This window comes from Hyaena hyaena, unplaced genomic scaffold, assembly GCF_003009895.1.
Source record: "Hyaena hyaena isolate Hyena2069 unplaced genomic scaffold, ASM300989v1 scaffold_86, whole genome shotgun sequence".
Lineage (NCBI taxonomy): Eukaryota > Metazoa > Chordata > Mammalia > Carnivora > Hyaenidae > Hyaena > Hyaena hyaena.
The window spans coordinates 1,072,801-1,088,899 of NW_024080721.1; the positions used below are offsets into that span (position 1 = coordinate 1,072,801).

The window sequence follows — 16,099 nt, forward strand, 5'->3', positions numbered from 1 at the left end:
ACTTTGTTTATGATAACATAAGACAAAAGTTTTCTTTTAAAATCAATTTACAATGGCCACAAACGCCTAGAATGCTTACAGAATAAAATTTTAATTTATTTGCTAACTTCTTCATAAAAGAAATGTCACTTTGGCCATTTGTGCAAAGTACTGATCTAAGAGATCACCCACCAACTGTAGCAAAGCTTCTGGAAACTGTTCCTACATTAAGGCAGAGTTGGCTTTTCAGGATGCTGAGTTTGTAAAGCTACCAGGACCCAACAAGGACAGGTTACCAGGAAAGCCTCAACCAGTTTTGGAACCAGAGCAACCTTACAAGATCATGTGAAGTCCATCCCTGATTCACACCTCTGGTGTCCCCGGGTCCTCTGGAACATGTCTCCTAGAGCTATCGTCCCTCCACTACTCTGTCCCATACCTTGGCTCATTTTCCCTCTGTCTCTCTTCTATGTCTCCCTTTTTCAAAGCCAATCCAATGTGCCCTCTGAACTCTCCTCACTTTCCCTCACGGAGTTTGCTTACCGTACCTACAATGCTGTGTTTTATCCAGATAGCACATTCCCCTTCATTCTCCAGAATTAAGAGCAGATGTCAACCAATCTGTGAATGATAACTTCCTTAGCCCTTAGGAGGGTAGACTTTCCCTCTGTCTTTTCTTTACTCTTTTTTAAACTGGCTTCATGCCCAGTGCGGAGCCCAGTGCAAGACTTGAACTCACAACTCTGAGATCAAGACCTAAGATCAACACTTAGACACTTAACTGACTGAACCACCCAGACACCGTCCCACTGCCCCACCTTTTCATGATCTCCTATTATACCTTGTCCTTCCCTGTTTGCTCCCAGCTCACCTGTGACGACAATTATTCCTACCTATCCAAAAACCATTCCTTTTAGGCAACCTCCTTATAGACAGAGCCTCTGTCACCTCAGAGGTCTAAAATGTCAGATCTCTCTTTTTACGTTTCCAATGTAACTAGGGGCACCATGTGATATGATTTAGGCCAAAGGGATGCCTGCTGGGAGGCTTCTAGAGAAGAATTCTTCTGAAACAAAAGCAGCGTAAGAGAAGGGCCATTCCCTTACAGGCTATACAAGGGTACGGTATACAAAACGCCTTATCAGGACATGAAAAATCTAAAGTCAAACGTCAACCCACCTAAAAAACAGCAGAGCAGAAGTTTGCAAAGGACCTGGATCCTTAATGACATCACTGAGTTAAACTGCCTTATCTCCTTGATAATGTGATCTGTTGTTTAAACTACTTTTAGGTGAATATTTTGGTGTTGCAGCTGATGTATCCTGGCTGTGGCATTTATTTCTTGTATAATCATCACCAACATAGCCTGTGACCTTCTTGAGGACACAATTTCTTTAAAAGCTTCATACTCAACCAGAGAAACACACCCAATTAGCAGCACACAGTACCTCAACCAAACATGTTAACTGTTAAATGAATAAACCAAATGACGAATCAGTATACAATCTACCCTTGAGGCTATCCACCTCTAATTGTATTTAGGTTGTTCAAAGAGTTTCAATCAAGAATTTAGCCAAAAGCAGGTAATCTCTAGGTTGTGTCACTCTACACCTAGAAGTGTGGACTGCCCATAGTGATTTCCTTCCAAAGAGTACAGTACGTGGGGAAGAGAGTAACTTTACTCTGAGAAAACTCACAAGCATGGCTGCAGCCAGGTGACCAAGGTCATGTTGATAATATGCACCCTGGACACCGGATGGTGAAGACGGCACTTTGCCTCTGTGTGATCTACTTTACAAACACCCATAACTTCAGTTTAATTGTGAGAAAAACGTCAGATAAATTCCAATAGAGGATTAACCTTATAACATACTGACCATTAATTATTCCTTAAAACTGTCAAAGTCATCAAAAACAAGGAAAGCCTAAAAAACTGTCACAGTGAAGCAGCAGCTGAGGACACAACTAAATGCAGTATTTTGGATTTGGGATCTGGGAACAGAAAAAGAACCTTAGAGAAAAACTGAGGAAATGTAAAAAAAAACTATGAACTTTAGTTAAAAATAATGGATCAATATTGGTTTTGTCACACTGTATTAATGTAAGATAATACTAGAGGAAACTATATTATTAACCAGACGTTTCTGAAAATCTAATACTGTTCTAAAAATAAAGTCTACTACTAAAAAAAAAAACAACAACCCTAAGTGATCAAACATTAAAAGGAAACGCTTCGGGGGCTCCAGCTGCCTGCAGAGGCAGAACGGCCAGAGGGGCCTGGGACTAGAGAGCGGCGACTGCTCACAGCCTGTAAAAGTACCATGCAGCACTGAACAGTGCACTTTAAAAAACTGCAGAGCACCCTCAAGCAGAAGTGGTGAACTTGCGGATCTCACATCTGGTTTTTTAAAAGCCTTTAGATTTCTGTCTGGTATTCTGGGGGGAAAAAGGGGGGGGTCGGCTTGCTGATATTTTGTTCAGCTTTTATAATTACATGTAAAACAATCATTATACAAGTAGTAAGAGTCAGTCAGGTCTCACGGTAATTTTCAGTGAACAGGCCATCCTCATATCCAAACACTTGCTAATCACAAACCCCTAGCTTCAAAGAAGCAATGAGAAGAGCAAGCCAGGTGTCACCTGCTTGCGTAACAGCTCCTCCTGCTTCCGCCTTTCCTCCTCTTCTCTCCTCCTCTCCTCCAGTCTCCTAAGAGCTTCTTCTTGCTGTTGTCTTTCTTCCTCTTCTCGCTGTCGCCTTAACGCAATTTCTTGCTCCCTCTGACGTCGCAGAGCTTCTTCCTAAATTAAATTTAAAAAGTGTGTCTGTGCATGTGCGCTTATGTGTGGAGAGGGAGGAGAAAGGAGGGGGGGGAGGAGAAAGAAAGAGAGAGGGAGAGACGGAGAAAAACTTTGGATCTCAATTAAGATATTCCATTATAACTTGAAAAGAAACAGACTATATGCTGCTAAGGCTCTTTAACAGTAAGTATAGAAAGGATATAAGCAGGATCTAGAGTAAAAAGTAAAAGTAAGTGAGTTGGGAGGTAGACATATCAATCATTAAAATAATTTGTATTTGAAGTATAAGTAAATAGCACTACAATGAGAGTCTACCCTAGATTCTACATTAGCTACTTCATTTACTGATTAACCCCAGAAAGGGCCACATGAGCCCTCAAGCTTTGGTTTCTCCACTGGTACCATTAGTCCTTATCTATCTATCTATCTATCTATCTATCTATCTATCTAATCAATCAACTGAGAACCTAGAATATAGATCAAATCAACATAGCAACCCAAAATGCATGGTGTGGTGGGAATAGGTTCTCTAGTCAGAAGTACTGAGTAAAGCCATGTATTCTAGAAGGTATCTAAAGAATAAAGTCGCAAGTACACAGAAAGGGTCTCATTGCCAAAATAATTTAGGACATACTGAGCAACACAGAATTCAACTGATTTCTTTACTGCAATACTTGTAGAGCCCTTACATGCTAGTGTACTTTAAGAAGTATTAGTAGTTCAAATCTAATTTCAGCATGGACTCTTTTGTTTTTCACAGAATACTTCTTGTGGCCAACAATGGGATGAAATGTGAGATAAAGCTACACTTAAGAGCTATTTCAGAATGGATTTTTTTCAACTGGAATAAGTAAAAAATGCCAACAGAAAAACCAGTCAAGCACATGAAAAAAGAATTCCCAAAAGAGATACATAAGTGGTTAAAATACATGAAAACCATTCGTCATTGGTCATAAATAAAATACTTAAGTAAAGTTGAGCCTTCCTCTCTCTGACCCTCTCCCCGGCTCACTCACTCTAATAAGTAAATAAAACTAAAAATAAACAAACAAATAATTAAGCAAAGACTTCGTTACTTCTGAAATCTAATGGGGGGAAAAAATCAACTCCAGATCTACCCACATTAAAACTACTTCCCAGGGGCTGCTAGTGGGTAACAGATATTTATCCTAAAGGAAGTGACTCTCCTAAAGTTCTAATCCCAATCCTGCTGTTAACTCCTTCTCGACTTCAAGAGACCATCTCTGAGAACCACAAATGCAGTTTAGAGCTAAGGCCGGGGTCAGTGCTCTCCCAGGTGTACCTGTTTCCTCCGGGCGAGCTCTTCCTCTTCCCGCCTCTTCCTTTCTTCCTCCTGCTGCCTTCGAAGGATTTCTTCCTGTTGTCTCCGGAGTTCTTCTTGCCTCTTTCGCTCCTCCTCTTCCCGTTTTGCCCTCATTTCTGCTTCTCTTCTCTCCTGTTCTAGCTGTGATTACAAGAAAATACTCTTATAAACTTGAAACCAAGGACAAACACTCCACTCCAACATGACTGACCAGTACCAGTAAGAGACGCTGGAGGATGCAGACACCACACCACTTCCGGTTGCCTGTACTGCAGCTGAGTGACGAAAGCAGCTCTGTAAAGACTAAGTTCTGGGGGCACCCAGGTAGACAACTCAATTAACGTCTGACTCTTGATCTTGGCTCAGGTCATGATCTCATGGTTTCGTGAGTTCAAGACCCACATTGGGCTGTGCTGACAGCACGGAGCCTGCTTAGGGTATTCTCATTCATATTCTCCTTCCCTCTCTCTCCCCCCTCCTGCCCCTCCCCCACTCACGCTCACTCTCTCAAAAATGAACTTTAAAAAAGAAAAAAGAGAACTAATCTGATACGCCACAATAAGTAGAAGTGTTATGCTCTTCTAAACTGAATGCACACACCCTGACCTTCCCCTGCCTCCTTGCCCCACACTACCACCGTTGATCTTCTAGAGGTGGGAGAAAGTGGCCAATACAACAGTCATGTCAGAATTCTTTTGGGGCAGCACTTCTTTGCTCATCCCTAACAAAGGATTTCCTGACTGAAGATCTAACAGTGCGTCTACAAGGTTTCAACAACAATGTTGTAAAGCCGCTAGCATGAATCATGGAGTTCTTTAAAATCTGAAGAGCAACCAACTTAACAAATGCTAGCATTTACAGTTCAACCCAGCCCCTAGTTTCCAAGCCCAGCCACAGCCACACATACAGTTCAGGCCCTCTTTTTTTTTTTTAGAGAGAGCAAGCGAGCACATGCACAAGCAGGGGAGAGGTGCAGAGGGAGGAAGGGAGAGAGAAGGAGGAGGGGCGGAGAAAGGAGAGGAAGGGAGGGAGGGAGAGAGAAAGAATCTCAAGCAGGATCCTCACTGTCAGCAGAGCCCAATGCGGGGCTTGATCTCATTACGTGAGCTGAAACCTAGAGTCAGATGCTCAACTGACTGAGCCACTCAGGTGCCCCTGAGCCTTCACTCTGGCATCCACATTTCTAAGAGTCCCTTACTTGGCTTCCCAGCATACAGTTTTGCCCACATTCCCCAGCACATCTTAAGCTACAACAACAACAAAAATCACTCCCGGGCTTACATTTAACATCATCCTTCACCTTGAAAATAAATCCTAACTCTCTAACATGACACGTATAAGGGCCTCATGACTGGCTTGCCTCATCTTAGCCTCTTCTCTCATCACTTCTCCCTCAGACACACCATGGCTCCAAGCCAGACCAAATTATTTAGGTGCTTCCTAAACCAGTATGTTCACAGGCATTTCTGAGCCTTTATAGGAATGGTCTTTTTCAACTGGGTTAAATCCTACTATTGCTCAACTGAAAATCAGTGCAGGTATTTCTGTCCTTCAATGGTGTCACCCAATTCCTGAGGCCCACCTCACTAAGTGGGTGAAAGCAAGTGGCCCATGTGCTTTCTCAACCACCCTGTGTTACCTGCCTGATTGTCCTTGTGCGCACACACACCTCCCTCAACACACATACCCCAGACACGAAAGACTACAAATTCCTATCCTTTATCCTATGTGTTCCCAGCACAAAGCACTATAGTGCTAGAAAACTCTCAGGAATTATTTGAATTACGGTCTCTCATTTGTTTATAGAGCCAGACTCTGACCATGAACCCTTTCTACATTCTGGGCACTCTAAGGAGACTGTCACTACCGCAGAGGATAAGAACACATTAAGTACAAAATAGGAACAAGATTTTCCCTAAGGAATGAGAACCCAGAAGTCATTACAATGACACAAAGCGTTGATGTGACATACTCAGGTGGCAAGACTTCTTGCTCCTCCAGAAGATATGAATGGAACACAGGATCTAATGTTAATGTTGAATTTTTCAGCCATGTGTCTGGACACAGTAAGAAATATAAACTAACACCACTATAAAGATTCAAGATGGGAACTCAAGCCATAAATCAAGGATCTAATAAGCAATGCAGTGTGTATTTTCTTAGGTTTTAGTATCTATAACGGGTTTACACCATGAAAAATGTAATTAAAGTATCCACATAATCCTAATCATTAATGTATCAACCCAACCAATTTTTACTGATTTCATTTGAACTTACTGATTTTAATTGTTTGAGGTCTTTCTTGGAAAAAGAGGAACAGGAAGGATAGAATATGAAAATGCTCGCACCAGGTAAGTACAGTAAACTAGCAGGACAAAGTCTAACTGGCCAGAGAGACAGAGAGGTCAGTGAACAAACCCCCGCGTCCTATAGCTAGAAAGCATGTGCTACGACAGGAGAATGGGGTTCAGACCTTTGCAGCTTTGGCCTTCTCCATCTGCTGAAGTTGTTCAAGGGCAGGTCCTGGAGTCGTGGTGTCAAGGGGAAGATCCCATACACTCCCACCTTCCCAAACTGTAAGACAACCAAGGAGAAAATATGGAGTATCAGACCTTACATACATGGTCACATACATACATGGTCACAAGCATAATGAAAAAACCTGTTTCCCTGTCCCTGAATGAGCTCCATCATACGTATCTGTGCTTTTAGTTGACTGAACTGCAAATGAGCTCTGATTTAAATCAATAATCTTCAACACATCTAGAAGAAATTACCAGGCATGTACTAGGAAACTAATTTCATCCTCAAAAACCCTACTTCTGTTCACACACCCCATTTTGACTGATGAATATGCTAAGGGTTGGGGTAGTTTTATAACATTCCCAAGGACACATACCATGCACGTAGCCATGCCATGATTTAAATCCCAGTGTATTAGACCCCAAAGCCCACAGTATTTCCAGTAGCCATACAACCTCTTACCACACACCAAGTGGAGTGGGGTCAAGAGAGGAATGTACTGTGAAACTGGAAAGAACGGAGCAGTTGCATGATATTGTTAATAATTCTATGCCACTGAATTGTTCATCTAAAAATGGTTAATTTGGGAGCATCTAGGTGGCTCAGTCTGGGTGTCCAACTGGGGCTTAGGTCATGATCTTGTGGCTCATGAGTTTGAGCCCCACGTCAGGCTCTCACAGCTCAGAACCTGAAACCTGCTTCAGATTCTGTGTCTCCCTTTCTCTCTGCTCCTCCCCTACTCGTGTTCTCTCTTTCTCTCTCTCACAAAAATAAGCATTAAAAAATTTTTTCTTGGGGCGCCTGAGTGGCTCAATCAGTTAAGCATCCGACTTTGGCTCAGGTCATGATCACTCAGTTCATGGGTTTGAGCCCTGCATTGGGTTCTGTGCTAACAGCTCAGAGCCTGAAGCCTGCTTCAGATTCTGTGTCTCCCTCTCTCCTTCTGCCCCTCCCCGCTCATGCTCGCTCTCATGCTCTCTCTCCCCCTCAAAAATAAACATTAAAAAAAAAAAAAGGTTTTTTAATTTTCTTATATGGTTAATTTTATGTTATGTGAATTTCATGTCAAAGAGAAAGAGGTGCAGCAGGAGCTGGGGAGGCCTCTGGAAAGGCTAGGCAGGTCTCACAAATCACAATAGGTCCTGCTGACCTGAGAGGCAGCACAGGGTCAGATGTAGAAGTAAACAGATAGTCTTCTGAGTCTGCTTTCCTATTGCCAGGAAAAGGTCTGAGGACACCACTTTTGAGCATTCTCTATTCCCTGCACTTCTATTTCTATACTATAAAGTACTGTTTGTGAAAAACCAATGCACAATTTTGAAGGGCCCTGACTGTATCATACCCAAAGAAAGAAACTGTTTAATTAAGATACTGAAAAATAGTTCTCCCAACACTGGAGAATATTTTAACATCACAACTATAAATGGCCACCAAGAAAAAACTAAGGTACAGAGTGGGGTAAGTTGATGCTAATCACTCCTTCTCCTGCTACAATCCTCAGGATCAATGTTAATAAGACAACTATAGCCTGAATAGTTCAATGGCTCTAAGAAAAAATCCACCAGGGGCACCTGGGTGGCTCAGTTGGTTAAGCAACCAGCTTTGGCTCAGGTCATCATCTCACGGTTCGTGGGTTCGAGCCCCGCGTTGGACTCTGTGGGGACAGCTAGCTTACAGCCTGGAACCTGTTTAGGATTCTGTGTCTCCCACTCTCTCTCTGACCCATCCCTGCTCACACGGCCTCTCTCTCAGAAATAAATAAAACATTAAAAAATTAAAAAAAAAAAAAAGAGAGAGAAATCCACCAATGCCCATGGTCCCTGAAAACTGTCAACACCAACTATAACCTCTCGTAAGCATTTGTCTATGGTTCTTTCAAATACCTACTTCTGCAGGTATCAGATCTTAAAACCCAGATATGTTCCAGCAATATCAAGACTTAAAAAAAAAAGTCTCAGCCCCAAATTTCCTAATTTGATGTAAAAAGATCAGCAGAGTGATCACTTTAAAGCAAGCTTTCCTGGGGCGCCTGGGTGGTTCAGTTAGCTGAGTGTCCAACTTTGGCTCGGTTCATGATCTCATGGATCATGAGTTGAGTCCCACATCAGGCTCTGTGCTGACAGCTCAGAGCCTGGAGCCTGCTTCAGATTCTGTGTCTCCCTCTCTCTCTGCCCCACTCTCACTTGTGCTCTGTATCTGTCTCTCTCAAAAATAAAAAAACATTAAAAAAAAATTAAAATAAAGTTAAATAAAATAAAGCAGGCTTTTTTCATCCCCAAACTTCTGGGCACTGCAGTGTTAAGCTATATATTAACCCTTCACTCAAAAGAAGACATGTTTTTACTTAAGCTTTCCTCTCCCCAACCCCCCACGCTGGCAGAATAAATCAATCAAAAATTTAAGCCACTTTTCCACACTGGTTAGAGCAACACAAAAAAGAGAGGCTAGCTCAAATTCATGCAATTTATCTACTAAATACTTCTAGCAAATCCTTAACACTATATATTCAATAGTATTTTCAATCCTTTTCTGGGGTCTAATGAGACTTTTTGTTAACGTTAAATATAAAATGGTTCCAAAAGAAAAAAAAAAAAAGTAGTTCAAAAACTGGCGCATTTATTTAAAAACTGAATTACAAAATAAGAGTCTCCATCCTTGGAGCTATACTAAAGGTGAATCTCAATGGTTACCTGTAGGCTGTGAGGCTGTTGGCTGAAGCTCCCAAATAGAACCAGTATCTGGCACTGACACAGACCTAGTTACTGAAGGAATGATGTTCTGATCAGATATTCTGCAAAAGGGAAATAAAAAAATTCACGTGTTCTTGTCATTTGCAAAAAAAATAATAATAATAATAATAAAGAGAAATTTCTACATGATTTGTAGGTTTTCCAGGAAATATGGCCAGAAAACCCTTTCACTGCTTTAACTAAAATATAACACTACCAAAAAAAACATTTAGGAGAGGAAGATAGAGGCACATTCATCACACTTCTGGAGTCACGGTATTAACAAATACTGATTTCTAAATGATGAATATACCTACTGTCTTTAAAAAGAAACACAGATTACGCCAGTAGAGGCACAGAGATAGCATGTTATCATGAAAACCCCACAGACCATAAGTCAAAAGGCTTTGTTTTAGTTCCGTCTCTGAAATTTTCTGTGTATTATGTTAAACAAGTTCTTTACCCTCTTGGGGTCTAAGCTGGTACCTTACCACCTAACCTGCCTTCCCCACAAGGTGGGTTATGACTCAGAAGAGCAATGGGAAAGGTTTTGGGTAAACTGAACAGTAAAGTTTTTAAGACAGTCACTGATACACTTGAAGAAAATGCACGTACTACCCTGAATGATAATCTGAAATCTATAATAGAAAGCTATGACTTGGAGCATAACTTCCTTTTCCTCAGACTTATCTTAATGGCTTCTGGGTTCTGGAAAATTTTAACTCTGTGTGGCAGTGTTAATATCTTTCTCGACATACCATAGGTGAAGATGAGATTAAACTTCTGGACTAGAATTTTTTTTATTGCTGTTCTATAAGAATACACTATTTCTCAAATGTTTTCATTATTCCTTGGTTACTATTCCAAATTTATCCTCTATGAGTAAAGAGACTGAAAATGTTTTATTGCCAGATTGTTTTTAAAAACTATATCCTGTTTTTACACACAATACACAAAACTGTGTTGCATGTGGGTACTTTGATACCAGAGTTCACACATGATACCAAAATTTCCTTCTCTTTAACACACACACACAATGGGACACATCGCGGGGTGACCACCAACCTCATCTTCAGAGCCTGAAATTGCTGGAGAAGAAGTGCCAGCTGTTGCTGCTGCTGCGAAGACAGGGCTGCTTTCTGTTGTTGGGCCAAAACCTGCGCATATTGTTGTCTTCAAAAAGTAAAATAAAGCATAACCTGTCTATCCACATTTAGTGCACTTTACTGAGATGCTGAAAGACAAAGGTCAGTCCACCACCACCCAAAAATACCATGGGAAATAGCCATCAAATAGATTTTAACAATGCTTCATGATAACGACAGTTACACAGAAAATCGTCTACTTCATTCTAGAAAGAGCTGAACTTATAGACAACATGTACATCCTCAGTGTGTTGTCTGTAAGAGAACAGCAAAAAAAACCCCAACACACACACACACACACACACACACACACACAAACACACACAATGTCAAAAACTGGCAAACTCCCTGAAAATAATAGCCTTTCATCAGAAACCAAGCAAAAAATAAACCGTCTCAGGGGCCTCTGGGTGGCTCAGTCGGTTTAAGAGTCAGACTTCAGCTCAAGTCATGATCTTGTGGTTTGTGGGTTTGAGCCCATGTTGGGCTCTATGCTGACAGCTCAAGAGCCTGGAGCCTACTTCGGATTCTGTGCCTGCCTCTCTCTCTGCCCCTCCCCAACTCATGTTCTGTCTCTTTCTCTCAAAAATGATTAAACGTTAAAAAAAATTTTTTTATAAAACAGATTCAAACTAATAGCTATTTCTAAATGAAGCACCCTTTAAAAAACTAAAATCACTTGTATAAAAATCCTCAAAATTTATGTTTGAGCTTAGAAAACCTGGATTTTTTTCACTAGATCAGAGGTGGACATTTTTCTGTAGAGCCAGACAGTAAATATTTTCAGCTTTGCAGGCCATATGCAACTATTCAACTCTGCCACTGTAGTGCAAAGCAGCCACAGACAATATGCAAACAAATGGGTGTGGCTGTGTCCAATAAAATTCCACTTATAAAAACAGGTACCCGGCTGGTTTGCCAATCTTTGCACTAGATGACAGCAAATCTTACTTCTACCAAAGGGACACACAATCTAAGTGATTCTGCCATCATTCCACACCACTACTAACAGTAGAAATCTTCACTTCTCTCCTGCCCTCTCATCTATGATTTTTCTCCATGACATTCAAAGTTGAGCCATTTAGGAGGCATTTAAGTCTTAAAATGCTTGTTGTTTCTTGCTTTAGAAGCCAAGGAACTTGCAAAATTATAGTTATATGTCATTTTCTGCAAATTTCTGGTATATAAGAAGGTAAGACCAAACTCCAAATATATAGTGGTAACATGTCACTAGCTGGGTAAGTGGAGTATCCTGTAAACGTTTATTTCTCTGCTGTAAAAGATGAAACTCAGGAAATGATATCTAAAGACACTCTGAATCCCGCACTGCACTCTACAGCATTACTGCTCTTACTGGATTAAGAATTGCTGGTACTGAAGGTGCTGCATCTGGTACAAGGCCGTGAGCTCCTGCTGCCTGGTCAGTCGTTCCTGGTCCAACTCTCCCTGGGAGTAAAGGGGTGGGAGAAGAAATACCACTGAATAAACTGCAAAGAAACTGAAAGCCATTTACTACATATATCTGAAAGCAAACTGAATCTCAGATCTTATTACACTGCACCTTTCTGCCCCAAACGCTTAACTATTACAAAACTTCAGCGTCTTTAAGTGCTAAACAGTGCCACCTAGTGGAATGAGGTGGTATCTCCATATTAAGAGATCCTCTATGGTGGGAAAGGGTCCTTATGTCAGAAGCTGTCCTCCCCTCCTACGCTTGAACCTAACGTTGTACTGTACCCTAGAATCATTACTGTAACTCAAAAAAGTATAATTTCCCAATGTTAAAAGTGATTTGTAAACTTGGAAATCCTATGGCAATCAGAGAAATGGGACAAAACAGAAAGGAGTAAAATTATCTAAAGTTAGAAGGAAATGTTATAATAGAATTTTACAATGACTCATAACGAATGGAGAGATCTATATACAAGTAAGTCTTCCTAAAGATACGGAGAAATTTTTAATTTAAACAAAATCCGAAAAATAAATTCTTTGAAAATTTGAAAGTTAATTCTCCATCCAAAATGAGGTGTTCTATTGCTATCAATACATCATGAGATAGAAAAAATAAGCTGTTTTTTAGTTTATATCTCAAATAACATGGATGGAATTTAAATCTTGAAAAGTTAAAACTCAGAAAAATAAAATGTGAAGTATAAAGTAAAACAAGTAATAAAAGCATCAGGGTAACACAGACTAAGGCAAATCATCAGTGAACAGTTTATATCTTTATTGTACAGAGATCATGGTCTGGAATGAAACATTGGATACACAGTTTCTTGGGAGTAGAGATCATCTGAAATTCAGGGACAATTTTCTTTTCCACTATACACTGGAGATTGGAAGCTACACTAGGTTAATGTCAAATTTCTACATAAGGGGGCACCTGGCTGGCTCAATCTGTAGATCATGTAACTCTTGATCTTGGGGTCAAGAGTTCAAGCCCCGCATTGGGTATACTTTTAGTAAGGGGCACCAGACGAATATAAACCAAGGTATATTCATCATCAAAGTGAACTCTCTTATCAGTGATATTCAGGGAATAGGAATAATAGCTGACAGAGACACAGCTTGCCATGGTACTTCCCTTTAGGCAGGTCTAATGGAGGCTCAGCCCCTATAACTGGGAAGTCAGGCGATGGGCTAGAGCAAGCATGCCAAGCTCCAAGGAATGAACTTCCAGCTCTGAGACATGCACAATAACCCGTCCCAATTTCAGAGAATGGAAATAAAGTTCCAACTTTGTATATAAGTTAAATGTTTATACAATAATATATAATTTTTCTTTCTATTTACAGCAGAAATGTCAGAAATAATTCCCTTCACCTAGGAATCTTCACTTTTCTCCAAATTATAGGAGGTCTCAACCCATCAGTGGACTGTGACATCAATTACTGGGTCAAGATGAACATTTACATGTGAAAGAAAGAAGGAAAAGAGAGCGGGAGGGGAGAGAAGGGGTGAGGAGAAAAGATGTGCATGGCACAAAATAGTTTAATGGGGGCGCCTGGGTGGCTCATTCGGTTAAGCGTCCAACTCTTGATCTCACGGTTTCCTGAGTTTGAGCCCCACACAGAGCTCTGTGCTAACAGTAGAGACTGCTTGGGATTCTCTCTCCTCTCTCTCTGCCCCTCCCCCACACGCACTGTTTCTCTCTTTTTACTATGAGCTGTGGCCAAACAAGTTTGATAGCCGCTGTACTCACCTATAAACTCCTCTGACCATAGGAGCTGTGCCCTGTTTACCTTCATCTCCTAAGAACCTACCACAAGGCCTAGCATAGACCCTCAATATGCAGTCGATGGACAAATCAATGGTGACATTACTGCAGAAATCCAATGTTCACACTAAAGGCTTTTAACCATGGCCACTTCTAACTATGCCAGCCCCCCGACATTCCAACCTGGAGAAGGAAATGTAAGGCAGATCCAAAGCCCTCCAAAATGAACTCTATAGGGAGAGACCCAGAGGCAGCTGCAGAAGTCTAAGATTTCCCCTGCTTGAAAGGTATTCCAGTGCCAGTATACAAGGGAGGTTACATTATGATCCAGTTTTTAGTTAACATACCGGTAACTAATATTTTTAAAAGTCTTCAAAATATTCCAAAGCACTGGACTTGTTTATTAGCAACATTAATTTGCTTCAAGGTAAACCTAAAACTTAGGAAATTTATGATTCAGAAAACAAGAGGCAAACAGAGGGGAGGGAAGGAAAGTGGAAGAGAGAGAGAAGAATGTACATTCTAACTAGAGCAACTCCAAAAAGTCAAGTAAACTCAAGCACCTAGGATAAAAGTAAAAGATCTAACGGGCTCAGCCGGTTAAGTGTCCAACTCTGGGTTTCAGCTCAGGTCATGATCTCTGCACTGCCAGCACAGAGCCTGCTTGGGATTCTCTCTCTCTCCTTCCCTCTTTCTCTGCCCCTCCCCAATTTGCGGACATAGATGTACAACTCTCTCTCTCAAATTAACTTAAAGAAGAAGAAAAAAAAAAGGTAAAAAAAACCTCTGAAGTGTGCTTAGAAAAGGAGCCAGAACATGTAGTACTTGGTAGGCAAGTCAAGATGTTGTTTTTTTATTCTATACCTGCTGGAAAGCTACTGAAGGGTTCTGTTTCTTTAGAATATGGAGACAGGAGTTGGGGGGGGGGGGGAGGACCACACAGGTATTTGAGTTTTGAAAAGATCATTATAGGGGCACCTGGGTGGCTCAGTCGGTTAAGTGTGCGACTTGAGCTCAGGTCATGATCTCATGGTTCATGGGTTTGAGCCCCACATCGGGCTCTGTGCTGACAGCTAGCTCAGAGCCTAAAGCCTGTTTCAGATTCTGTATCTCCCTCTCTCTCTGACCCTCTCCTGCTCATGCACTCTCTCTCTCTCACAGAAATAAATAAAACATTAAAAAAATTTTGAAAAGATCATTATAGATAGTTATGTAGTCTCCAATCAGACTGCCCACTGCCATCTCAATTACTTCAAAAGAACTACAGATTCTTTCTCATTAGATACAGCACCTAGCTTGTGCATACAAAGAGAAGCAAGTGTTTGTGCATCTCATATGTGTTCTGAGTGAGCTAGAAGGTACTTACCATATGAGGAGGGGGAGCTGGACCGGGAGAGAAGGGAACCCTTCCCCACATTTTCATGATGTCACCAAGAGGTTGGAAGCTTTCATCACATGCTCTCTTCACCAATAAAGACATGGTAAAATAGCCCGCCTGAAACCATTCCGCCATCTCCTGATTATTGAAGGGACCTAGAATAGCACCAATGAAACAAAAGGGCAATAAAAATCCTTTCAGACTAAAGAGGAAAATAATTTTTCCTAAGTTTGATCATTATCCAGAGGTACAACTTATTTAAGGTAACACCTGTCCAATAATTTATATGATATTTTTATGATATTTTTTATTAAATTCATCTCCAAAAGCAGTAAACAGGCTTCTACCTAATAAAATACAACAGAAATTATTCTGAAATAAGACTTATGTCTATACATCCCAAATTCTCTGTGGGGCTTTAATTGCTTTAAGGAGCATAATTGTCTCCATCTAACTCAATCTCTACAAATTCATTTGTCAGAAAAGTGTAATAAAACTGAAAAAGTATTGTTAGACTTTGCATAACTTATGTAAAGAATATAAACACAAAGGCTTATTATATATGCTCTTTTCTAAATTTCACTTTCTGCCAGATTATTAAAGGTTAGGCAAAGTATAAATAATCAAATTAAAACAAATTATGGGGCACCCAGGTGGCTTAGTCAGTTAAGTGTCTGACTTCAGCTTGGGTCATGATCTCGCAGTTCATGAGTTTGAGCCCTACATCAGGCTCTGTGCAGACAGCTCAGAGTTTGGAGGCTGCTTTGGATTATGTTTCTTTCTCTCTCTTTCTCTGCCCCTCCCCCCCCCAAAAATAAACAAACATTCTTAAAACTTAAGATAAATTATTTGTGTAAGCATGACTAAATCGGCTTAGGTTGGAGGGAGATTAATATTCTCTACATGTTTTACAATTAAAAAATCAAATATACATAAAATTAACAAATTCACTCTGATCAATAAAAACTAATTCATTCAGCAAATATTTACTGAACACCAATTATA

The 16,099-nt window shown here is 40.6% G+C and overlaps 1 protein-coding gene across 4 annotated transcripts in view; it reads right to left on the reverse strand.

Moving 5' to 3' along the window:
• Window positions 1–16,099, reverse strand: part of GIGYF2 (GRB10 interacting GYF protein 2) — a 138,061-nt gene that overhangs the window by 24,337 nt on the left and 97,625 nt on the right. For all 4 annotated transcript variants that reach the window (XM_039234494.1, XM_039234493.1, XM_039234492.1 and 1 more), the window contains 7 exons: window positions 15,083–15,249; window positions 11,854–11,945; window positions 10,420–10,527; window positions 9,316–9,416; window positions 6,576–6,676; window positions 4,082–4,243; window positions 2,620–2,778 (listed from right to left, as the gene is read on the reverse strand). In XM_039234494.1, the coding sequence (XP_039090425.1) occupies window positions 2,620–2,778; window positions 4,082–4,243; window positions 6,576–6,676; window positions 9,316–9,416; window positions 10,420–10,527; window positions 11,854–11,945; window positions 15,083–15,249 (890 nt within the window). The remainder of the gene's footprint in view (window positions 1–2,619; window positions 2,779–4,081; window positions 4,244–6,575; window positions 6,677–9,315; window positions 9,417–10,419; window positions 10,528–11,853; window positions 11,946–15,082; window positions 15,250–16,099) is intronic.